The sequence below is a fragment of the Wasmannia auropunctata genome, unplaced genomic scaffold (genome assembly GCF_000956235.1).
Source record: "Wasmannia auropunctata unplaced genomic scaffold, wasmannia.A_1.0 LD336069.1, whole genome shotgun sequence".
Classification (NCBI taxonomy): Eukaryota; Metazoa; Arthropoda; class Insecta; order Hymenoptera; family Formicidae; genus Wasmannia; species Wasmannia auropunctata.
In genome coordinates this window covers 336757-363852 of record NW_012026821.1, presented here as the reverse complement: position 1 = coordinate 363852, position 27096 = coordinate 336757, and the positions used below count along the sequence as shown (strand labels likewise).

The window sequence follows — 27096 nt, the reverse complement described above, 5'->3', positions numbered from 1 at the left end:
AAATTTTAATACGTATAAATGTTTCATTTTACTTTTACAAAAATTACGACTAATGATAACAAGGCGCAATTTTTAATGTTAAGGGTTTGCGCTTATTATCATTTGTGGGTTTGTCGTGTTAAGTTATAATTGTTATTAAAAATACGTTTCAATTGTCATAGAAATGCTAAAAATAAGCGTTAAGATTGCCAATTACAGCAAGGTTTTTAAGACATTTCGATCAAAGCTATTCGGTCACAAAGAAGAACTCTTAAGTTTTGAATTAATAAAGAATATGAAAGGAATTTCGAATTTTAACGTTTTTTTTTTTTATAGTATGCAATATTTCCGTAACGCCTGTAAAAATCTGACGCACTTAGAATTATACTCGAACTTTTGGTCGCTAGTGGTTTATCTGCCACGTTCGATGGGAGTGACGAAAACTTAATAGCTTGCTTAAGAGATTGTTACATTTCTAATGGTATAACCAAGCAATTCCGCGTTATCGCGACTTTCAAAAACATGCAATGAATATCTCGAGTACTTGCCGCTTCTAGATTTTTATAGACTGTGAAACATGTCATATAAAACATGTTTTCATTTTCTATTTATCATATTTTCGCTTCTATATTCGATCATACAATATGTCTTTTTGCATTTAATATTTTAATAATGAGTTTTATTTAAGTGACATCCAAGACAGAAACAAAAATATGCCAATGAAATTAAAATCGAAAAAAAAAATATATAGGTATATATATATGCATCGAGCCGGAAGCTCTTACAAAAGAGTCACGACAAATTTTGTCCCGGAAAGTTTATTCTACTGATAGAAATAATCGATCTTGATTGCTCCCTTGAAACACGATACGCCGTGCTAGAATTACTAATTTCCAACTCTCGATAAAAATGACACGAAAAGTCGAGTGAACTCGATCTCACGAATTCTCTACAAGCATAAGAATTATCGAGCTCGAGAAAGATCAATTTATCGATATTTTATAAGTCGTGCGTAACTCCATTTAGAAATGGTCATGCTATGCGAGAGGAAGAAAAAACGAAGAGAGCTAGACGGTGATCAGGTCGGAAGGATCGGTTTCGGAGTCAAAAGAAAGCAGTAAATCAGTCATGAGAAGGTCGTAGGTCTCGTGAGCGATGCCCTACTATATTTACATCCACCGCGTAATGGGGTATTAGGCCGAGGGAACTTTTAAAATCCCGAAATCCGAAGATCACAACTGGGAATAGGAGACCCTTACTAGTTCGATCTTATTCGACGCCACTTTACAGCTCCAGGAATGTCTCTGGATATCAACGAGATTCCTAAGAGAATATTTGATGAGTTTCTATTATAAAAAATATACTGCTCTCCAAAGATAATTACATTTGTATATTGTAGTTTATATATATATATATACACATATGTATATAGGGGAGAAAAAGGGAGAGAAAAAACTAAAAAGAATTTTTCTTTAATAATAAAAATCTCTTAATTTTTTATTCAATTTTGTCTAATGTTAAAATTTTTCACCACGTTAATATTAATTAATAATTGATTACTAATTGATTTTTACATTAAAAATTGAAGAAATTTTGAAAATTTTTTTAATGTAACGTAGGTAAACTTTAAATATTTGCTTAGATATTTAGTGCATTAATGCTTTTATCTCACAAAAAAAAAAATTAAATTTCTGAATTCTTTGAAAGCTCAAAATTATTTTTCATTTTAACCGTTATTTGAGTTCCATAGTTTTTCGTTATTTGGTTATACCTACGACGTATCGTAGACGGACCTTATCCATACAAACAAATATACACTGAACATTTTGGGACATTTTTGAGTAGATAGCTGTTAGAAAAACTTTTCTAGTTTCCTCTAATATTTGTATTCAAAGCAGAAGAATTAACATACCTTTCGAGATAACTTTCAGAGTTCTCTTTAATTTCATTTAAAATGTATCTTTAAATATTGGGTTGTGTGCGAGTCGTAGGGCAAAAGAACGAATATTTAATAGCTTGCTTAGGAGATTATTACATTTCTAATGGCGTACCAAGCAATGAATAGAAAGGAACAACAATCAGTACAAGGGGAAAGGAGAGCAAAAGAAGGAGGCGCATAAGAGGAAATTTAGCGTTGCTAGCAGTCGGGCAGGTTTACGGTACTTGCTGGCTTGCCAGCAGCTCTGACGTCACATCCTGCGTGGGCGGACATCCGGTTTCGCTGCCGGACTCCTGCCCCAAAGCGATAACAAAATCTACTTAAAAAAAAAAAAAAATACGAGAGTGAAAGAAATGAAAGGAAAGGGAGAGGGACGGAAAAAAACATTCGCGTTGTCGCAATCTAACTCATCTTTCAATAATACCTTAAGGTCGATATTAATCATTATTTAGCCACCATTTGTAAAACATAAGAATGCCTATTTAAAGAAAAATTTTTAATAATTATAATTCAAAATAATATTTTAGTGCGACAAAAATAATGGGTAATAAAAACAAATGATCTTTTTCTTTTGCTTTCAAAACTAAAGAGATTTAAGTTTGATATTTAAGTTTGAGCTATCATTAAAATTCTTTTTATATATTTATAATATATTGTTTTGTAATATCTTTTTTTAACGATTAGATATTTTTCTTTTATTATAAGGTCGTCAATCTAAGCTTCTCATCTTTTCAGCTTTTTTTCGCTGAAATTTTTCGCTGAAAGTGCAACGATTTAATAATAATAGTAGGGTCTTCCTCGTGGAAAGTTCGCGAAGACACTCCCACGACTGCAACCGGAAATCATGGCGCATTTATTTATCAAACACGTCCGTATTGAGCGTGTTACGCATTTCTAGTCAAACGGGTCTGACTGCCTTACTGGGCCCTACCGGGCATTATTACTTACTCGCTGCTTTTCACGCGGGAACAACGAAAACATAACAATTAGGGTCCGTCTTATCACCGGGATAACGTTGTTATCCCATTGCTCTAGACGTGTCTTCCGCGTCGAAACGCTCGATAAATCCTGCGGATGAATTGACAGATAATAATTCAATGCTTTATGACCGCGTATTTATGGCCGTAAGTCTATTTGTATGGGTTCTCAATTTTCAAGTTCAATAATTTATAATAAAAGATAAGGAAAATCGAAAGAGCAATCGGTTAGATGTTTATTAGTAAATTCATGTCCATGCATTAAATCCATTAAAATTAATGTCGCGATGTTGTGTTAAAGCTAAAAATATATTATGTATATATTTATATATTTCTTAATTATGTTAATTACATATACATGTGAGCTACAGCTTGAAAAAACCTTTCTTTATCAAGACTCAAAAAAGAAGTTACTCTAGATCTATGCATGATGTAAAAATACCATGCAGGTGTAACATTTTATAATAAATAATGAATAAAAAATTCGGAGCAACTTTCTAATTGATAGTAAATTTTTAACAGCTTTATAATAGTTTTCGACATTTAGAACAAATTTCTGTTTGGTTGAAATAAATTAACGACTGTCCTTGATTGACTTTAAACTGGTCTTTTTACATCATGGATCTATACATACCTATAATCTACATTTCAACCGTATCTTGCTACGTAGATTGCAAATCTGTCAAAAAGAATACCGTAAAACTAGCTACAATGCAAGGAATGTAAGCATAAAGAAACCAGACAGGGTTTTTACGGAGAACCCCAGCTTTCAGACAGTCGACTGTTCCATTTGGTGCCTAAACCGACGCGACGACTAGCCGGCCACCCCCCCCCCCTCTCTCTTTCTCGCTCCGAAGAGAGGGCGACGACAAATATTTGTCCCGTTATTATTTAACGGCGGTGCTTTGTTGCGCAGGATTATGATTTTATGAGACCTCTCTACAAGAAGGGAAATGTGCAGACCATTGGTCGTAAAACACAAATAGAAACACTGAGACTTATAAAATCTGCGTTGTTCGCAAGATTGCAGTTACGCATTTTTACTTCTCTCAATTGAATTTTATTTTATTGTATTCTTCTTTAATAAATAATAAAAAAGGAATTTTAAATAAGAGACATTACGTAATATCGTGATCAATTTTATAGACATAATATAAATCAATGAATCATATATGTTTCAACCTATAATAATTAATAGTTATTAGCTTTATTATTGATATTCGAAATACTCTTGAATTATATTTATTTTATTTTTATGCTCTATATTATACATACATATAGTAAGAGACAATTGTTATATTAAACATATGTTTTTTTTTACAAAAGATGTAATGTACCAAATTAATTTTTTTTAAAGATGTAATATCGAGATTTTGCTCGAAAAACTGCACGTGTCACGTGGCGTTGTTCATGCTATGAGTCATAGATGGCATTAGTTCGCAGAACAGTAATGTATCGTGCAGCATATACGACGTATATGACGATGTCGCAATTCACATTCGCGCGACATATATGCGCGAGTGCCGCATGAGACCGCACCAAGAAGCACATTGGATAAATGCAGTTGTACGCGGCGACGATTGCGAAGTGACCAACGGTAGTTAATCCTCCAAAAGACTTGCTTGCAAAGAATTTTTTTTCAAAGATTTCGAGTTATTGGGGTTTTTTTAATTCATTTTATTTTAGCTTGTGCTAGTCAGCAAAATTTATAGGCAAGATAAAAAGAACTGTAAAATTTTATATAATATCTTATTATTAATAAAAAAATGGCATTAATTATTTATAGTACACTCGTTCCATTGCGCATCTAAAATTCAATACACTGTATATCTTTATATCGATAACGGTATTAATTCAGTTATTATTTATTGAAATATTTGCATCGTTCAAGAATCGATATGTAAGGTCAAATCTATTATCGCTACTAATGCAGAAACTATGAAATAATTCGAAAGTAAAGCTGTCGTTGATTATGTCAAAGAATTTTCCTCGTGCTAACGCGCTTCTGGCGCAACGAATTGAACATCGTAACGTTGACGTAAAGGTAGAAGAGCGCGAAGAGCGGGCACTTATTTTTCCGTTGGAACGATCCGTATTTCTCGCATTAATTATTGCTCCAAGTCGATCGCCTTTACACCGGTATTACACGCGGAACAATCGCGAGTCACGACATTTCCTTATGGAACCCATAAAATATTGCACGGCAGTTTGTTATAATACCTCGTACGCTTTCCTACGTCCTTCTCCCTCGATTTGCCGTCACCTTCGTTTTATTCTTATGCCCCCCCGCATCAGCGATTCTCATTCCGTCTCTTTGGCATCGATTTTAATCATGTTAAATTTGAAAAATTTAGTGATTTTCTTTTTATAAAATTAGTATAAAAATTTCTCTTTAATCGATTACAGTTAATATAACTATAATCACTCATGTTGTACAATAAACATAAAAAATAACATTTTTGTCGATATTATTATTTATATGCGCACGATATTACTTTGTAAAATTAAAACAAGCTTTTCGACATCCGAGCAGCTTTCTAAGTATACTAATCAATGTTATTTACGGCATGAAAGCTAAAAATGGATTTAACTAATTTTACAAATTCGTCGCATTTATCATAAAATGCATCAATGGTATGGACGTTTCTAATGGCTGGTTAACATCCCTGCAGCCCAACAGAAACAGTTGGCTCGTTTGCTATGTTTTGACAGGCTTTACATATCTGGTGTATGCAGATAACTGAGCTAGAGGCGTTTTCGGGGCGGTTTTGATTCCTAAGGGACACGATTATTCATACAACTTTATTCCAAAACATTAAAAAAATTAAAATAGTTAAAAAAGTATCTCCCCCCTCTCTCTCACTCTTACTGTGTGATAACTGAAATATTATGTGTTTGTAAAAGTAAACATATATATATGTGTGTGTGTATAATGTTAAACTATAATTAAAATATTTACTTTTATAAATACAAAATATTCAAAATCACCAAAGTTTCAATTCGCTAATTTAGTTTTTGTTATATTAATTACCATATCATGGAAAAAATCTGTTATGCTAGAAAAGATTTATTTTTTCACGTATTCTTAATTATTATCGCTATATCAAGTTTCCATGTATCACGTTTCTTATAGGAATCGAGATCGGAGAAAAAAGGATTTGTTTTCTTGCTAATCAGATCATCTAACAAGAGCAACAATTTTCCCAAAAAATATACTTTAGGACTTTGAAAAATATATACGGGTTTATATATTTCACTTATAAATGAATATTTTTATTACAAATATATACTCTTAAAACAAAATAATATTTGTTCATCTTTTTTGAAATAATTATTTAAAAAGATATTGCAAAGTATTTTTCTGAAAAAAATACATACAATATATTGATTTATTTGTGTTAGTATATTATAAGTATATGAATATATATTATTTGTATTAATATATGTATGTTAAATAAAACATTTTGCTCTCTCAAAAATTTTTAATAATAAAACTTTCAAAGAACTAAGCGCAAAAAGCAGAAAATAAAAATTTTTCAGCTTTAACAATCATAGTATAAATTTTCTACATTTCACAAAAACGATGGCAAGCTACGAAATCCTTAGCTTCTGATGGCGACGCAATCCACATGGTCATTAGCATGAACTGCGAGCAACGTTCATAAAGTGGGCCGACTCGACGACGAGGTACGTTTTATGCACGATAAAACCCGCATGGGGCACATTCGCACTCCCTGGTGCGATGCTACGCGATGTGGCGTTTCCGCTTCGGCATGTATGGGAAAATAACCGTCTTTTCACCTCTTATCACCAGCCGCGACCCCACGGAGGGCGGACGACGTGGGCTGCTCAGCTGTCTACCCCTCGAAGAAAGGCACGTTTGAAGAGGATTCAAATACAACCCCCACAACCAGGTGCAAGAATAAAACGTCAAGCCGCCAAGGCAATCGTCTTTTAACGATAGATAAGATAAATATGTGTAAGTTATTTCCAAAAATCTTTAGCGATTTCTCATTTCTCATCCTAAGAATCTTTTTCCGAATCATTTCTAACATTAAATAGAAAATAGAAAATTTTGTCATATATGTAAGTTAAAATAATCAAAACGTAGTACGCGCGATTGAAAGGTATTAGTATCTCTCTTTATATTACACAGTTTAGTTAATACATTTATTCCGACATAGTAAATTTGCTTTAGCAATGAGGAATTTAAATTATAAATTCTCAAATATAATCTCAATTCTCTATGAATTCTTACGTAGCGTGACAAGCGTTATCGTTATATTGACCTGATTAGAATGTTTTGTAAAGTCATTATTGCCAAGAGTAAAGCAAGGGAGAAAAAGAATCATATCACGGAACGAGAGAGTACGAGCCTACACCGCGCCAAGATGCAGAGAAGGGATGTTAACAATGCAGAAGTTTATCTCCGCGTCCTTGGCTAATCTCTGCCGCAAGAGATTACCCTATCAACAACGCGAGTTATACTACGCTCTCGTACTACTCGACACGCGCGATTATCATTCTAACGTAAGGACCATATCACTGCTAAAATGAGTAAGAAAGTTCGACATCCTTACGCGGTGTCTACGATCTCTTATCTCTGACCTTTTAACGTCTTTATAGACTTGCGCTTTTGTAATAAAATCTACGTGTTATACCTATATAAAAATGTCATAACTTAGTTTTTTTAATTAATAAGTTTCATTTCCAACAAATCAAATTTTGACAATTAATTTGAAATTTAATTTCTCTCCATAATCTGAGAATTTATATTTTCAATTTAATATTAAGTTGACCTAATGTAATCAAAACTATTTCCATATAACTTTACGTAACAAAAATACTAAAGATTAGAAATAATTCGTTTTTTAACATTATAATAGAATGTATGACAATATGAATATTTTCAGTAAGAAAAGGATTAGTGATATAGGTAATCAATTGAAATATTAAACAACATTGAAAGAATGTAGAGATGACAAGCTCATCAAATTCTGCAATATACACGTATGTATGCGTATATTTACATGCAATATATACGTGTATATATTTTTTTTCTTTTCCGTTTTTTCTTTCTTCTACTCTTCATATGCGCATGTTTATGCCTACAGAAGACGCATAAATGTCTGCATGCATTTGTAGGAATCATAAATGCGTGGCGATGCGTTACATCGAGGCCGCACTGCAAAGCGCTATCGCGCGCAACGACCGCCATGCGATACCTTATCTGAACTAGTTGCAAGCCAACAGTGACTCTCAACAAACTCATTAGTAACTTCTCTTCTTTTTTCTGTAAGTTGCACAAGTTCTTTTGTAAGTTGTACGATAATAATGTAGAACAATATTCATCCTTTGTAAAAATTTTCACGATTTTAGCTTTAGTTTAACAATCTTATTTTTTAATTTAGAATTAGTTAGGAAGAGGGTATTGAAGCTTTATCAATAAAATGTCCCAAAATATTTTAAATTCGTCAAAGAGACTTTTCGAGAAAGAAATATAACAGCACTTTCAGAGACGCCGCGCCGTATTGATACTCCTTTCTATGGCATATACATACATTTAAATATATGAATTTGTTCATCGTGCGCAAGTCACGTGAGAAAAATGCGATTTGTCACGATCGAAATGTTTAAATTAGAAATGATCAACATTGAAGCTTCCGGAAAAGGGTTAGAGGGATTGATTGCAAGAGGTGACGTTTATTCATTGACACACACGATCCGTAGGTAAACAGGTATATACGGATCAGTATGGAGAATCGTATCGGGTGTCGGAACCCGAACAGATTCTTATCTGAACGATAATAACTCGACATCCACACGCGTCTCATTATGCTCATTGTCGTCTCTCTTATGCATTCTAAAATCGATTGGCTGTGTAACATTTTTCGTCAGACCAATGAAAAAAAATTGTGATAATTCGACTGTGGTATAATAATAGAGAACGTCTCAAAATTCGCTTTTTTTCAGTTAGAGATTTTTTAATAAAATAGAAATTTTAATTTCTTACTAAGGAAAATTCATATCCATCATATAGTCATTTTCATTTATTATTAAGTATCTATTATTAGTAACTAAATCCAAAAGTAAAAAATTAAGTATCTGCAGAAATTTGCACAAAAAGTACCAATTTCCCCTTGAGATACAAATTTTCCTGATGTTGATATGTATCTTACACGTGAATTGCCATACAGCTGACATCTGTGAAAATGAGATGATCAAAAAAAATTTAAGCCTTAACTCATTTGCATTCATATATCGACGTGATATATTCCCCAACAATCTATATAATTACAGATTACAATGCTTCGACTTTGTAAAAATAACTACTATAATAGCCATATAACTACAATAAATATGTAATACTACGAAATATCTGACTTGTTGTTTTATAGTTTTCTCTCAGCTCTTCTCTCAACGTAGATCGCAATGCAGTATAATGCGGCATGCGGACGTCATGTGTGACGCCTAATATATAGCTCATTAAGATAAAAGAAATATAATTAATGCCGTGTTTCCTACCAAAAATATGCAGATATTAAATTAAACAAGGAATCTCATTATGTGCAGATGCCAAATGTAAATCTCGAATTATTATTTACGGATGACTTAATTCAAGAAAATTAATATCACAGAAGATTTTTTGCACATGAATTAAGAACATATACATCAATGTTTGAGAATTAATAATGTTTCTTTCCGAGAATTTCCAAATAATTTGTACGTCGCGACGCGCACGTCCTGTCATTCGCGGCACAAAGATATATACACACTAGACAAAATCGTATGTCAATCGGGTGTTCATAATGCGCCTAACTCAAGTCAGGTTTCGTCAGGCACCGGTATATCATAAGATAAGTCCTATCGCTCGCGGCTGGTACACCGGGGCCCGATAGAGAGCCACCCACCATTTCGCGCGGCACGCTACCAAGATAAAACCCAGTGCACAAGCCAGATATCGTCGACGTTTAGTCGTCCTCTGTGTGTGCATTATCACGCACTCGGCATTTCGTGAAATCAGTCACTGCGAGAGCTGCAGACGATACAGTACGCCGTACATTGGACCGCTTAATAAAAGTGCTTTCTCTTTTTTCTTCTTCTTCGTCTTCGTCTTCGTCTTCGTCTCCTGCTCTAGGCGCGGCGTTCACGTTACGTGGAGAATTCGGAACGAAACAGTCGCGGAAGTCTGTCTTCGAGTCTGACTTCCGGTCAAAAACGAAGACGCGCGACCTCGAGGTGGGAGAAAGTGCAGCAAAGGGAGACGCATAGTGGCACACGTATACGATGCTCGAGCGAGCTCGAGCGATTGCAAAAGCAAGAAACGTGTCTCTGAATTGTGTCACCAATTTGCTTCCCGGTGAAATTGCCGCGTCTGTGAAACCGCGATTACACGAGTGGATTTTTGTTGAGATAGTGCGAAACAAAACCCGCGAAAAAATGTCTCTTTTTCACTCTTTTTACCTAATAAATAAATCAAAATGATGATAATTCTTTAATGCGAATATCTAATTCTTATTCGGAAATCTAATTTTTTCGGTTGTTTCTTCGATAAAGATACAAGATATGCTTTCGTTATTAATATCGTTAATATTATTGCTACATATCAGTTTGATATTAAGAAAAAAAAAATGCAATATTGCAGCGGAAATGAATCGGCGGAAATCATCGTCGAAGGAAGTGGTTCGCTAAGCTAAACATATCTGCCGGACGAAATATTTTTGTTAAAGATCAAGACATCGTTATATTTCTTTCCTACGCTATCATCGTGGTCTGTATTATGAAATAGCTAGCTTATCATCATTCGTGCTGGCAATTAAAATAACATTATTTTGCTATAAGGAATAATAAATAACACGTAAATGAGATATTTTTCATCGCATGGGAAACAGATGAAAAATATCTTATATTAATATAAATAAAATTAATCAAAAATTACTTTCTATTGTAAAATTAGGATTTATATAAAATAATTACGTTCTGCTAATTAATGAAATTTTTGTCAGATGAAAACGATGTTATCATTTTCACTGTTATTCAGTCTAGATTCAGATTTACAGGTTTGATGTTTTACAGCGTACGTGGATTCATTGGCCTGCTGCGCTAAATGTTTACACAATATTTTTACTATTAAAATTCGATTATGGAAATGCAAGTTGAATATGGCTATATAATAGCCATATTTAATAACGTTGAGATAGAAACGATACATATTTCCCATTTAGAGTTACAATTTTTAATATGAGTTAATTTGCACATCGAACGTATGTTCCGGGAAGGAAGGATTCACATGAGAAATGTCAAAAGAGAGAGAAAATAAATTTTTAATGAATTTAGAATATAGCGACAAATGATATTTTGAAATAATTATACGACAATAGTTTCACGTTACTTTCCACGTCACACCCGGTATGCTAGCTTACACACAGACCGCGGTCGCTGTATCGTTAAATGCGACGGCCCAAGACGTTTTGTACTTGCACGAACTCTGCACGCAGAGTCGTTTCAGGAAACTCGAAAACAATGCCTACCGCTGGCCCTAAATGACGTAACAGCAACGACTACCTGCATTGTGGAACAACTTCGTCGCGACACAAGTCTTTTGGTACTCTTTCTCTGTCTCTTTTTTTTGTGTGTAGATTTTTGTATCCTAATAACATTCTTATAAAAGTGTTTTCAATTTTGCCACAAGCTATCAACTGTTAATCTACTTTGATCATCAATCTCTAAACAACAGAATTAGAAAAGAATTTATTTATCAAATTGTTTCAATCTAATTTACAATAAATAAAGATTGATAAGTTAACCTAATTATTAAATTTTCTTATTTTAAATTTTTATATTTATGAATAATTATAAAACGCTTCTCAGACATAAATCCTTCAATTCGTGATGTCATAAGAGATCGAGAAACCTATTATACAAAAATGGAATAGTTTATTATAGTTTATTACATTTTCATCATTTAAAAAAGTCAAAACTATTAGAAATAATAATAATAATATTTTTATTTTTAACTATACATATTTTTATATTGCATGTAGATACTTGTAATTTTGTGTTAATAAAAAAAAATATATAATCAAAATAAAGTCGAAAAGTAAACTTGCATGAATTATTCCTGACTCGCTATTTATCGTCGATGGTTCAACTATATTAGCTGTCCTTATATAACGAGTAACGTTGAATTTCCATATGGTAAATCGATTCCTTGAACTAAATGACGCGACTAGCAATTCTAGCAGAGCTGTCAAAATATTAAATAACTTTTCATAAAATGTCAATCTCTTCTACATTCTTTTCTATAAAATTATTATTTTAATCTAATGACAGTTCCATTTATCTAAACTTCAAAATACATGCAAGATTATTATATAGAAAAAAAATCATAAAACAAAATGTTTTGAATTTAACTTTGAATGCTAATAATTTGAAAATTTTAGCTTCAAATTTAGTCTTCAAAATCACTTAACTTGTTAACATAGTTTAGACCATGTCTAGACAGAATACATCTAAAAAGTACATAACTACACAAAAAAAATCTCATGTAATCTCCAGAACTAATGCAAAGAGGATTAGTCCTCCTTGCATTATTTTCTTTCCCTTAATGCTTTTCTCGAAAAGATGTTCTGAGTTATTATGACTTCATTTTACAAAGGAATTTTTCTTTTTCAAAAAAAAAAAAAAAAAGAGCATTTCACAATCCTGAGTGAAGTGGAGCACTATCTTTTCGTCTCCATTACGACGGGACGCCAACTACCTTTACTGTCAGTTTTCTGATACAAGTGCAATAGTGCGTCGTAGGAAGATGGCAAAACAAGCATAATTCACGATCGTGCGACGATAGGGGACGAACTTACAAATAAGGTCGGGAGAGAGCATTGTAACGATGGATAAAAACATTTCGACGTATTTCGTGGAGACGTGTATGACGTCATACAATATCTATAATCTTCTTTCGTAGCTATGCATTCGCATTTATGGAATGACCAGGGTTGGGAAAGTTACCTTAGAAAAGTAACACGTTACTGTTATCGTTATTTTTTGTAAAAAATAACTCGTTATCATTACTCGTTACTGATTTTAAAAAGTAACGCGTTTCCGTTACTGTTACTGTTACTTGAAAAGTTCGTTATTTTTTCGTAATTCTAAAATAAATTTAATTAAATTCTAAATTTATATTATTTGATAATCATGGAATGTAATAAATATTATAAAACTTGAAACTTTCTAAATTAGTCTGCATATAAAGCACATATTTCCTTATGTTATTGTATTTTTATAGAAAATTAGATTAAATTTATTATTTTTAAACATTAATTATTAAAAGTGCATTCCAATATTCAGTATTAGTACTGAAACTCTATAGTATAGGTATGTAAGGTGAATTTATTTCACTACCAATCTATTTTCAATATATTGGCTAACGGAATGTAGCCTAAGAGATATGGAGACAAAATATTTCAAAAAAATAAATTAAAAATCTATTATAGATAAGAAAATAAAAGTGTAAAAAATAGCGATAAAAGTAACGACAAATTCATTATCATTACTGTAAAAATGTAACGACGTTACTGTTACAGATGGAGAAAAGTAACGATCGTTACTGAAAAAAAAGTAATAAAAACGGTAACGGCGTTACAAATGCATTACTTCTCAACTCTGGTCAAAATAATGATATTAGTAAACATTTAAAATATCTAAAGTTAAAAAATTAATATGTAACATGAACCAATTGCAAATTTCCAACACAGCGATATTAAAGAAAATTAATATAGAATGTAGGTAAATGACAAATCAGTACATGTAAAAGCTGTAGAGATTGAATTAAACACAAAATTTTTTGGAACATTATAAAATTATCATCATTTGGGTAAGGTAAAAGTTGGTTAACAAGCAAATTTAAACGAAGGCGGAGCTAACTAGTAGGAAGAACTTGATTCCTCATAACGGACCATTGGCCTTCCACCGTAGCGGCCATTTTGGAGCATCTGTAGTATGTTATTCTGCTTTTTACAAACTCATCTTTTCTATCATCTTGCAATTTCTCAACTGCCTCGATATTCATGATAATATAACCAATTCCAATAACACAAATGATTTTACTCGCAATCATATGGAAGTTTTCTAAACATAAAATTATTGTAGATATAATTAAATTAACATTTACAATTGTAATTTAATTTAATGTAAATTACAAACATAAATGTTAATTTGCAAGATTCTTTTCTTGGTTTTATTATCGCAATAATGATTATTGCTAAAATTCTATATATTTCGTATTTTTAAATTTAGGGATAGAATTTAATTAAGAATTAAGACAGTATCAAAATATCATTGATTAGATTAAATCGCTATTATCATAGAGCAAGAGCAACAATTATAACATGGAAATAAGGATCTCTATTAATATGTAGAAATAGGAAAAGCATGAAATTCGAATAAATGACATGATTATTGTCGTGTACTATGACCGTGACGTAAGACTATCTTGGTTGTAAAACATCCGATAACGTGGATGGACTTGGAACCATCACAGTTTGTAAAACGTTTATAGAAAACGTAAATTATATATCGTAAATCTCTAGGTATAGTTAAAGATTATATTAGGTTATTTCATCTTACTTCATAGTCATTTCAAAGCTATTTCGCAAAAAAATACCTCTTGGCATTCTATATCAATATTCCCTGTTTTACTTATAAATATTGTGAAAAATACAGTGTGCGTGTATTTTTCTGTGTTTTTATTAAATACGTATGTGTGTGTATGTGTGTGTGTGTGTGTATATATATATATATACGTATTTAATAAAACACTGAAATCTTGTCACTATTAAAATTATAAATAATCATATGTAAATTAATTCTTAATATTGCAGTATGTTAATTATAATATTGTATATACACATATACGAATCATCATATACGAATATCTGCGGACAGACAAAATAGTAGATTAATTATCGATGCAACGTGAATCATATTGCGGCTAAGTACAATCGGGTATATTATTATTAGATTAATTTTTATTTACGCGGATATTCTAACAACCACGATAACTCGTTTGGCTTACCCAGTAATTATGATAGAGACGTATATCAGTTATTCGGTAATTATGAGAGATATATTACGTTATCCGCTTCGTAACATATATATGATACGTGCAAAATTGTAAGTGTTTATACCATACTGGAGAAGGCGATAAAATGTGTACGCGATGATAAGGACCAATAACACAGTAGCGCGCATATTTCATCCGGGTTAATAATATGTTGTCTAACGAGAGAAGAATTTTATTGTTAATAAAAAATTATTATCACAAGAAGACTAACTGTTTATGTTAAAAATAACCAAATCAGTTATTCAGTTTATCTGAAGATTAAAAATGCTTATTCTGTAATTGCTATTTTTAGTGACTATTTTGTTCACATAAAATTTAAAAGCATGCGGAAAATTATAAATTTTTATAGTATTTAATTATTAATAATAAATACCATATAAATATAATATTGCAAGTTCTTTAATATATGTATATACCAAAAACAATTTTCGATTATATCGCATAGAGATTCCAAGATTCATTACGCATAAATTTCATTAATGATATTCCGCGTTGTCACGATTGTTTAATTTAGTACACATGGATGTGATCTGCATTGCATCCGTGCATTTCATTTCCCAATTCTTCTTCCTCCGACATATATTAAACTCACGTAACTATAAAATTTCTATTATTGATAACAATCAAAGCAAAGATTTTGTTTTAAAATATTTTCAAAAATCTAATCGTATTTTAGTAAATATACAAATTGACTTGCCTCGCGCGAGCTTAAATAAAGTGGATATTTGTCATACAACGCGAAAAAGATCATAAATTCATCCTGCAGGATTGAGGTATGAGTAGCGGCAGCGGCCGGAACGAAGAATGCATTGTGATCGGTTATCGAGCAATGTTAATTATAGTCCATGCAATCGACACAAAGTTACAATGTATAGTTTCAATATATAGCTTGAATCATATAACTTGATCAACCCCCGTTATTCCCTTTATACGCTTTGATCCAACTAAACTGATTTAACTTTTGTCATCTTAAATAATTTGGTCCAGAATATCCTACAAATTAATTATAACATATTTCTTATCAGTTTTTCTTTCCGAAATTTTCAACATTAGCTTCAACTGCAATTTTCTTAAATAGGAATAATCAGAAAAATTAAATTATATGATTTACTCTGTACTATATATGCGCCAATGCATTCGGCGAAGGCGATGTGGTGGAGGATGATGGCAACGACTACTGCTGATAAGATGGCGATGATTTAATGTACATCGGTTTACGTGAACCATGACTTTTGTGCGGCATCGTGACCTCGCCACGTTGAACCCGACGCAGGCACAAGTACCCGACTGTACGGCGAATCCAGGCCTTTGACGAAGGCAACTTGCTAGACAACGAGAACGATTGCAATCGTCTCTGAATTTTTTCAATTTCTATTTATGATTCTTTAAAAATTCCATCCCTCTTTAAATTCAAACTCAAACTTTGAATAAATATTGGGGTTAGTCACGCCACTATTCATAAAATTAGAGGCCATTTAAATTTGTAAGCTTCTGATTAGAGAGTAATTTTTGCGCTAACTCATTTTCTACCATTAAATAATTGTATATTTCCTTTTTTATTTAACCAATAGAAAAGCAGTATAAAGTAAGTAAAGTTTTGTCTACGTAAGTTTAACGTAAAAATTAATGTCAAATTATTATTAAACGTTTGATTATTATAAACAAGTATCTGCATATTTTATAGTACAGAAACGAAAATTTACAATAAAAAATAAATCAAGTTTTCACACGAGAAACAAAATTTTTTTTATAAACTTTTATCTGATCGAAATTGCAAAAACATCTCGCATAAACGACTTGACATTTTGCACTTTCGATGTATTTACGCAAAGACAGTTACGAAATGAACGTACGAAATCGCCTGACTCGACGCGATAAGATCTTTCGAACTTCACCTTCTTTATATAAAATATTATATTTTTATCTTGACATGTTCGTTCGAATGTTTGCAGGAACCAATGACGCAATAGGTCAATGATATAAAAAATTGTTTTAATAAGTATTTATTGAATCTTTGGCAAGAATGTAAAGGTTGGTTTAAATATTTGGTAAATATAAGCGTGAAAATTAAGCAAGTTACGATTCAATGAAACAGGGAGTATTAATGAATAAAAGAGACAATCGACCTAGTCATTCGACGTAGTTTTGTCAGCTCGATAGGGACCGAACAAACGGGTACCATAGTTTGTCTTATTATATTGTGATATTAAAAGCAAACGGTCCATTTGTATAGACGCACGTATGATTCATATAGGATCCTGATACGACAACGCAATCAACACGTAATAATCTTTCGTTCATTAATATTTGAATTATTTCAAACAGGAAGTTAAGTGTACATATGCCGATATATTCAAGAATTTCGTCATCATGATATTTCACATAAGAATTACTGTGATTCAATATTATAATAATTCTGTAAGAACTAATTTTGAGCAACTTAAAATCTGCCTTATATTTCACTATCTATAAGTCATTACAGAAATAGTTTCCCCCAGTTTGCTCGTGTGATTTTTATATATCAGAAAGGTCAATTGTTAAAAATTTTTTATTTATTCTTCAATCATTTTTACGTATTTGTGTATTTTAAATTAATAAAAAGTATAGCAGAAGATATCGAAAAGAAGATATATAGCTAAACGAATTTTTCTGAATCAAAAAGCAATCGAAGGTGGCGGCTCGTCTTCAAACATCGAAATGACACGCGCTGGAGTGACTCAGGAGACATGTGACGCAGCGAGCAAGTGTTTAAATAGAAATAATGGCGACCCTGACGATCGAGCCGATAAAATTCAACTGTTCGAGGGAATGGTCAAAGTGACCGTTACAGGTGCTAGCGATGCGCTTGAGCACAGAATAGGATAATAGAACGACTCCTTATGACATCGTTAGCGAAATACCGGGAATGACAATACAACTTTTCATTTTTCCGCGCGAGCAGGAACTTAACAATAAATAAAGCAGTATTTTTGGAACACTGTATTAAAATAAAATGTATAGATAAATGAAAACTGTATTTTTTTTTGTAAGAATTGTGTATAAATATTTATGCACCGTTGCTGATATGTAATGACTTGCTACGTTTAGTGAATAAACATATAAAATATTTTGACATACAGGTATAGCATTTTGCCTGCATAATATTCGAGATAATCAAAGTATCACATCTTATAATCAGTAGTATCAAACGAGTTACCGTTCAATTGTATTCAAAAACTGTAACTTGTTATCTTTATTAATAATTACTGTGCGGTATTGATATAATCAATCAACGGAGCATCACGTGACATAATTATCCACCACAAACCACAAATAAATGCAATTGATTATAAACGGTCATCACAGGCGATGACAAAAAATATTCAAAAATTATTATCGTTCTAAATTACTATTATAGAAGATATGATTGCATTAATAATTATCATAATAATCATAATAAATTCTACATAAAACCTACAAGTTTACGAAACAGATTTCAATTCGTCAGAAAATATGGTATCTTTAAAAGTTCAGCTTTGGTTTTCAAGAGGAATTTGAAGACGTGCTTTTTTTAAAAAATTTAAAAAGCCATTTCATGATAGCAGTATAAGCTAAACTAGTAAATGTATATTTTAAATTTAATAAAATAAATTTGCTGATGATTAAATATAAAGAATTAATTATGACAATATTTCTCAACAATAACTAATATTACTCCAAAACAGCTAAAGAAGAACATGCAACTTATTGTTTTTATATTTTTCATATTTTGCAAATATGAAGAAATTGAATCCGGACTATACGACAAAAAAAACGCGCTTCTCAATTCTAGATTACTATCTAGAATTAAATAAAATCTCTATATTATTCTCAAGTAACATTGATGATATCGAGCTGCAGTCAAACATGTATAAGTCAGGATAGAGAATTCTAGAAAAATGTGAATTTAAAAAAAATGTTAAAAACGTTACGTTCAAAGATCAAGTATAACTGTAAAATTAAGCTTTTGTTCAGCGCAAAACTTTTTATTTTTATTAAAGATAACAACCGTAAAATCGTTAGATAAAAAAAATAATCATTATATGCGATTATACATGTCTAAATAGCTGTAAAGTAACAATCGCGGAATTGCATGTTCCCGCGTTACTGGCGTAACGCCGAAAGATGTTAGAAGGACGGATTCGTGACGGATGCAACAAAACTGAATGCAACTGTGGTGGCTGTATCAGCCAGCAGTATATGCATGTACTGGCGGGCGTTATCGCGCAAAACCAGGGGCAGCGTTATCACTCTGATATCCAACATATATACATCCTTCACGACCGGCCCCTGGCCTCCAGTGACTCGCGGACCACCGGCTCAGTTGAGCGCTTTAGTGACACACTGTGTACATGCTCTCTTAGACGTTGCATTTCAGAGCACGTTCAGAGATGCTTGCCTGCGATCACAAGGATCGATCGATCACGCGCGTCAAGCGTCGCCGAACGTGTTGTCGATCGATCCAAAGAGAATCTCTTTCTCGACTACCCTCCCATAAGAATACGCGAAATCGCGCGAAAGGTGGAAGTGGTACTCACCGTATTGGCGGTGCCGATACTTGGTCACAGATTTGCCATCGTCGTCGCTCCTCCTCTTCATCTCGTGATATTATTCTCGATTTTCTTGAAATCACTTGGTGCGTTTATCCTTCGTTGCGTTATCCTTCTCGTTTTTTGTTTGACAGCTGCTTTTCAATCTGGAATTCGCACTATAAGAAAGACTTGGCACTTTACTCGGCGGGGATGCGGACTGCAGCTACAACATTCTCACCTACGAAGGATCACGTGTTGTCCTTTTGTTGCTGCACACGGAAGAAAGATCAGGAGAGCGATTGATGCTTTGTGTACACCGCGATCGGCGAAAAGACGAAAATTAAGATCCGGACTTTTGCTGGCTGTACGAGAACTCGCGCCACTGCTCTATGATCGGGAGCTCGAGGCTCGTGTATATTATGTACATAGAGCAAACGGAGCAAGAGGAGAAAAAGAGATGGAATGAGAGGTAGAGGAACAGAGCTAGAAAAGACGGTAAAACAAAAGGGGAAAAGAGACAGGAGAATGAATGAGAGAAAGAGACGGAAAATAAGCGAGCAACTGCGGCTCCGCGGATAGCCGAGGCGATGCGAGTTTGCTAGCGAGCTGCCCGAGTGAACGAAGGCGAGACGAAGATACCGCGAGAACGATCGCACAGACAAGGAAAGACGAAGAGGGGAGCGAATAGGTCGAAGAGTAGGACGGGAACGAGTTGCAAAGAGCAAGGGAGAGAGAAAAAGAGAAAGAGAGAGAAGGAATAGAGTAAAATAGAACAGAGAAAAAGAGACAGAGTGAGTGAGTGAGTGTGTGTGAGAGAGAGAGAGAGAGAGAGAGAGAGAGGAGAGAGAGAAAACAACCAATTCGAATTGTAATCGCAAGCGAAGTGGTGATTCAAGAGGGGAGAGTCGGTGCCTTATGCGGTGGTAGGAGCAGCGCGAATCATGCTGGGGAAAAGTATGGGAGTAGTAAAATCGCCACGCAGCGTGGCACGGTGGCTATTATCGCGCGAGTTCTATACCCATCTACGCGCGACGTTTCCTTATCAGTGCAAGAGGAGGGCTGGCTAGTGACCACCTCCTACCCCTTCCTCTCTTTTAGACGCCTCTCTTCGAGGCCGGCTTCTGTACATTTCGCGCTACATACATTTGTAAGCCGTTGGAATTTATAGACGCGGGAATGTAACTGTATTATATGCGTCCTTATTAGCTGCATCACCTTGTAAATTTACGAGAAATGCTTTTGGGCCAAATGATCCATCGATTTAAATACTATCGTAATCGCACTATTTGCACCGAATGTTTCCTATTAAAATGGAAATTAATATGCAAACACAAATTTTAAATGATATATAACAAGGCATTATTTTGTATAAAAGATAGTTCTATGAGATATAACTAATTACAGTTTAACGACATTAAAATATACACAACATTAAATTATGTTGCATCTTATTAAAATTTTCAAGACATATATATTGCACATATCATCTATTATACTCATTTGCGCTTCTCATATAAATTTTTATCTTATTTTAATTCTCTGGATTATGCCTTGAAACATTTTCTAAATAATAAAACAAAAGAATATTATACACAGTGAAAGGGTCTATAATAACATAAAAGAAGGGAAGAGTGTTTACAGGGTTGGCGAAGCCGAAGCGTAAGCAAACGGCTTGGCGATCGTTTCGAGAGTGCCAGGTTACAGATACTCGGCTGTCAAGGACAAGTCTGTTCATTCATTCGTCTGTTCTTATGATCGATCGCGTTCGTTCATTCATTCATCCGATTGATTATTGCTAGCCTATATAATATTTATATATACGCAAGTATTAGCTTTATCAAAATATTTTAAACGCTTTATTTTGACTAATAGCGAATTTTTTATTAGATGTAGTAAATACGCACCTAAAGCCTCTAAATCAGATAATGACTGTAATAAATGTCAAAATTTATTCCTGATTATATTATATGCAAGCATAATATGATCATTATTCCCTTTACTCGGCATATCTGATATTACTTACAGTTATATTACTAAATACGATAGTGTTTGCTATCGGGTTCTATTATAATAAAATATGATAAAAATTAGTCCGCTCACCAGTCGTTGTACACTAGCTAAATACGTTCATAACTATACCTGAAAAATAAATAATTATAATTATTATAAATTCTATTATATTTTGTCTATTTTAATATCATCTATTTAATTATGTCAATTTTGACTAAAACGTAACTGAGTAGATAACAAATTATATAAATAATTATTTAAATAATAATATATTAATAATTAATAATTGATTATACTCACCAGCTAGTGTATTGCAGTATGCTCCACTTGTTGCAACATCTGGTCTCCTTGTGATCCATATATTGGCTCCATCCAGGAAATGATGAAATATCCAGATCCAGTATGTGACTCTGGTAAAAAAAAACGCAGTCAATATTACTGCCAATTACACGTATATAAATATATCATCTGCAATTATTACATGCATAAATATATATAAATACTGCCAATTTCTATACGTGTATAAATATTACTAATTACTACACAATAAAATATGATTGAATATTTTAATTAACTTATGCACTTTAATCTGTAAAAAATTTATTGCACGAGTAATCATATGAAATTTATTTGTTTGTATAATTGCACGGTTGTTTTTTGTACCAATGTGGTATCTAAATATGATGACACAGAATTTATTTGACAAAATTATAAGTTCACATTTTTACCGAACGCAGTGTGTGTGTGTGTGTGTGTGTGTGTGTGTGTGTGTGTGTGTACACACATTGAAGAAAGATTATGTTCGCATGGAGTTCACTTGACGAAACTATCGCTTGAATTGTCACACATCGTACTACATAATGCGATATGCTGTATCCAGTAATGGATTTTTCATTAATCGCTATAGACTCTCGCGATATAATTACAATCATCAAAGTTTTGAACATGCTACATCTAATGAAAAGTTCTCGCGCGATTCTCTCAAAAGAAACATAAAGATCATTTTCGCGTACCAATGTCATCGGAATCTGATACTCACTGCGATCATAACCGTTGCGAGCCAGGGGGTAGCGTCGACACAACGGCAACGTTTGGCATATATGGCGAACATTCTGTACAACTGATGCATTCCGGAGGTCACTCATCACTTTAATTGACACTTCCAACACAAACTCGCGCCCACTGTGCACTCGAAAAGGAGAAAATTTGCGATATACCGCGAAGTGTTGTCCCATGTTTACGTGTTCGAACCGATGCTTTGCGGAAACTATCATGGCGATTGGCGGCCACTGGCGCGTCTGGCGCCACTGTGCCCACGACTGCTGCGAATACGCGGGAAATCGAAATGTCTCAAAATTGTGAGGCAATTTGAAATACAAGCGATTAGAATCCGAAAATTAGATGCATGCTTTTCTTAGCAAACTATGATGACTAACGATGCTTTACTTGACATTTTTTATAAATATTTAAGCAAATGTGTAAAAATTTAAGTTTGAAAACTGCGAAAGAGACGGAAAAATTTCTCATTCGAGCTTCAAATTAGCACATACGTTCTATCTAAATAATCATGACAATATTAGAGAAATGGTCCAAAATTTATGGAATAATGCTACATGTATAATAAAATAAATAATTTGTGTAAATGTAACAATTACAATATATTAATCATTTTCATTAAAATGTAATAAAAATTATAATTATTACAAACAATTTCTTCATGCATTTATCATTGTAGAGGCAAACCTTTTTTCTCTAATTTTATCACAAGTGAACATGAATAACTCAAAATGTTTGCTTTTAAAATAATATTGATATACGTATTTGGCGAACAAAAGGCATCGATATATTTGCAAATCAACTTCAATTTATCTACCGAGTTTAACCGTTCGTATTTCTCACACACACACACACACACACGCACGCACGCACGCACACACACACACGCACGCACGCACGCACGCACGCACGCACGCACGCACACACACACACACACAGAGTATATATACGGATTACTATGAGCTTTTAATGAACCTCGCGCTAATTGCTTATTGTTTTCTCCGGGAAATGAACTCTCCTAACTGCATTCTCTGACCTCAAGAACTCAATCTATTTCACCAAGGATAAAGCACGTTATGTACCTGTAGACAAATATCCATTTTTATAATCTAGCAAGTAACGATCAAGAATTTCTTTTTACAAATACTGATTTTGTTCAACAATACACAACTTTATTCTGTCGTACTTATAATAAAATTGTATACAAACAGATTAAAGAGTAAGAAACCGTGGATCTCTTCACACGTGCAGCCGCATCTTCAAATCGGGGGTTATTTCCTATTTATCCTTTTATCATACAAATGAAATTTTATCCCTATCAAAATAACGAAATGTGCATTTATGGTAAATTTTTTCCAACAATTTTTGCAAATATTACGCATCTGTGTACAATTAGAGTGATACATCTGTGTATAAATCAAGTCATTAATACAAAGAAAATATCACCTAATCATTATAGTTTTAATTGTGGCACATAATATTTCGTCTATTTCATATATATTTACAATAACTTTTTTCAACAATTAATGGAATAAAAGTTTAAACATATAAACACGAATGTTCATAAATTATTTGTCATTTCATAATTCAGTAATTTATATAAATAATATATAAAACCTGCTTTTAGCCATGATTTATATGATAAATGTATTCCATTTATAATAAAAAAAATTACCCAAATAAATGCTAAAGTTACACTACAAGTATGACTAAAGATAAAGCCTATATATTTTATGTATTTATTAAAATACATAAATAGGAAATTGACCAGTATGTTATATTCAGAAAACAAGACCACACAACAAATTTAATTTGATTTCACTTTGTAACATACTTCTATATCTTTGATTATAGGACATATTTCATATCAATATCAATGTTATTGATTTAGTGAAAGTAATTACCAAAAAATCAATTATTTTTAAATATTTCCGTTTTAATTACATAAACTTTTTACACTTAACGTGCGCGCAATTTGATTACAAGTTTTAATATCTGCCTTAATAAAAAAATTAGCACAATTATTTTTAGGAATTGTTCAAAATAATCAATAATAATAGCTAATATAAATATTAAAAAATCAAATATTAATTTTAAGTACAAATATTGTTTTTTATTCATAAAAATATACTGAAATTTTATGATAGAACACCAATCTAAAAAAGTTATGTAACAAATATCTTAATGACAGATTGTTATAGACAGAAATAAAAAAAAAACGTTGACGGTGTATTAAAACGAGAAATCCAGTCTAGAAATCTATATAGATCTTTTAATTAAATTAACACGATCATTTAACAAGAGTTGTATTTTCAACGAAACGATATGCCCTGATAACCATTAAAGTCAGAAAGGAGTCGATATGGCATTGTAGATCCTAAGATTACGTGACTGTTTGACTGCACGTAAAGCATAGTCCCCGATTTCCTTTGGATCCGCTTGATCTTGAAAAATTGCATAGCAGCGTATCGTTCTTAACCGATGATCAGGCCACAACCTAATCTAAATTGTTGCTTGCTATGATTGATCATACCACTGAGCGCGAATGAGAATGGCAACGGTTGTAATCTCTTTTCTAAGACTGCTCCTACCGTCCAAGTCGTATCTACGCTACCTATAATGTAAAATTAAAGAGGTTAGAAAATTAAATAACATAATAATATCCCTCACCTGAGATAATGAAAATACACACCTTTAAACACTAAATCTGCTTTAGGTAAATCGACTTGATAGGCAATTGTTGCTGTCGACTCTTGCATTCGCGCATTAATTTCTAATTCCACACCCACTTGTAATTGTTGACTAGCTCGTTGGTGGAAACAGAGGTGACAAGCGGATGGACCTTAGAAAGTAAATTATTAAGAAAAAAAACACAAAGAAATTGTATAAGTTTATCGGGATAGTAGCAACTTACTAATGCTACCGCTGAATGTAGAATCACCACTCGTATATCTTCCTGCAGCAGATAATAATGCAACTTGTCCGCCTGGTAAGCCAGGTCCACGTTGGTACGCAAGCTCGCCGCCCAATGCAAGCGACGGTGTCAGGCTTTGAAGATAATGTAAAACAAGGACACCTAAAACATATTTACAATATTTAACACATATATTTTACAATGCAGGTGAGATCAGGTCATTTTCCATATTATCAACTTACCAGAGCAATTAAGAATGTCTGGATTGCCTAGTGTTAACGAACAAGTATACGCATCTCCTCGATAGTCAGCTGTCATTTGCACAGCAGTAAATTTACTTCTTTGCACTTGCGCGGCCAATTTTCCTTTGAGTCTTGAACCAAGCTGATGAAGAATATTGGCATTAAGATTTCCGCTTGGGTCAATATCACCTAATAATATAGGATATGCTTCCGTAGGTGAAATTTGTTTTGTACCAACATAAGTTGCACCAAATCTGAAAAAATTATAGGTAATATGAGTTTATACTGTACTGTAATGTAAAGCACATTGATATTAACAAAGCAGATATTTTCATCTATGCATATTTACCTGTAACCAGATTGTATTACAGAACTCATGTTAATAGTATGTGAAATATGGAAATGGTTACTCAATCCCTTATTGACTACCAATTTTGCTCCTTCAAAATTTATAGGAAATATATCTGTAAAAATACATGTCTACAAATGTAATTTCATTCTACATAACAATAAATATATATAAAAATTATAAATCTTAACTTGGAATTAGAAAATGACAAAGTAATTGATTGCAGAAAGCACAATGTAAATTAAATAAGAAAATATAATAAATGTAATAAAGACAATGTGGAAAGCCATAAGAGTAGGGAAAATCATATATTAATTGTTGATCATTAAGGAAATAATCTACTGGCAAGTTTTCTGTGATAAAATGGAAAAACATGAGAGTCAGTCTGAAGAAGCGAGAAAGCGGGGAGTATTCGAGAGTCGTGATATACGCTTCGACGAGGTTTACCTTTACACTTTTTGTGCAAATCTTCGATGGTACCCGGATTCTCGATCTGGCTGGGCGTCGTTTCGTTAGGCGCGTAGACATCCGTCGACGGATCCGGTTTCCCTAAATTCGGCATTAGACCGAGACCCGGTGGAGGAGGTGGCGGTGGAGGAGGTGCGGAAGCAGCCATCACGTTTCCCATTATGTATATTTACGGATTTGTAAACACAAGATTATCGAATTTGTTGTGCGTTCAAGACGGCTTATCGTTCAATCGTCGCCAATACGAATACGTTGCGCCGAACGCTTCAACGTTTGTTACACGACAAAAAATGGATCGTCTTAGGTACGGGTTATACGATACGGCGTGTCTCACCGTAAGTCGCCATTTGTAAAAGATAACCACAAAATTTCTCTCATGAACGACGAACGTGCTCTCGCGGACTGTTCGGACGCGCATTGATACCAACACAAAACATACCAAGGATACGAACGTACAGAATGAAAAGGTTCCAATGAAATTAAAAAAGACT

General features: G+C 33.1%; 2 protein-coding genes across 5 annotated transcripts in view; both read right to left on the bottom strand.

Moving 5' to 3' along the window:
• Nucleotides 1–20366, bottom strand: part of LOC105449997 (GATA-binding factor A-like) — a 55700-nt gene extending 35334 nt beyond the window's left edge. For 3 of the 4 annotated variants that reach the window (XM_011689528.1, XM_011689531.1, XM_011689530.1), the window contains exon 1: nt 19573–20366. In XM_011689528.1, the coding sequence (XP_011687830.1) occupies nt 19573–19633 (61 nt within the window). In that variant the 5' untranslated portion in view covers nt 19634–20366. The remainder of the gene's footprint in view (nt 1–19572) is intronic. The other variant, XM_011689529.1, reaches the window with a different exon arrangement.
• Nucleotides 20367–24723: 4357 nt separating this feature from the next.
• Nucleotides 24724–27026, bottom strand: LOC105449993 (mitochondrial import receptor subunit TOM40 homolog 1). The gene is made up of 6 exons (XM_011689517.1): nt 26585–27026; nt 26138–26252; nt 25789–26042; nt 25547–25708; nt 25325–25474; nt 24724–25246 (listed from the first exon to the last, which is right to left on the bottom strand). Exons 1-6 carry the CDS (start codon nt 26763–26765, stop codon nt 25107–25109), a joined length of 1002 nt encoding a protein of 333 aa, XP_011687819.1. The 5' UTR covers nt 26766–27026; the 3' UTR covers nt 24724–25106.
• Between the last annotated feature and the right edge of the window lie 70 nt (nt 27027–27096).

Bases quoted from the DNA above. Each gene is read 5' to 3' on its own strand.
- LOC105449993 (XM_011689517.1), bottom strand. From the start codon at position 26,765: ATGGGAAACGTGATGGCTGCTTCCGCACCTCCTCCACCGCCACCTCCT. The intron at 25,709-25,788 runs GTAAGTTGATAA...AATATGTTTTAG, and splicing joins AGACATTCTTAATTGCTCTG to GTGTCCTTGTTTTACATTAT. The intron at 25,475-25,546 runs GTAAGTTGCTAC...TTACTTTCTAAG, and splicing joins TACATTCAGCGGTAGCATTA to GTCCATCCGCTTGTCACCTC.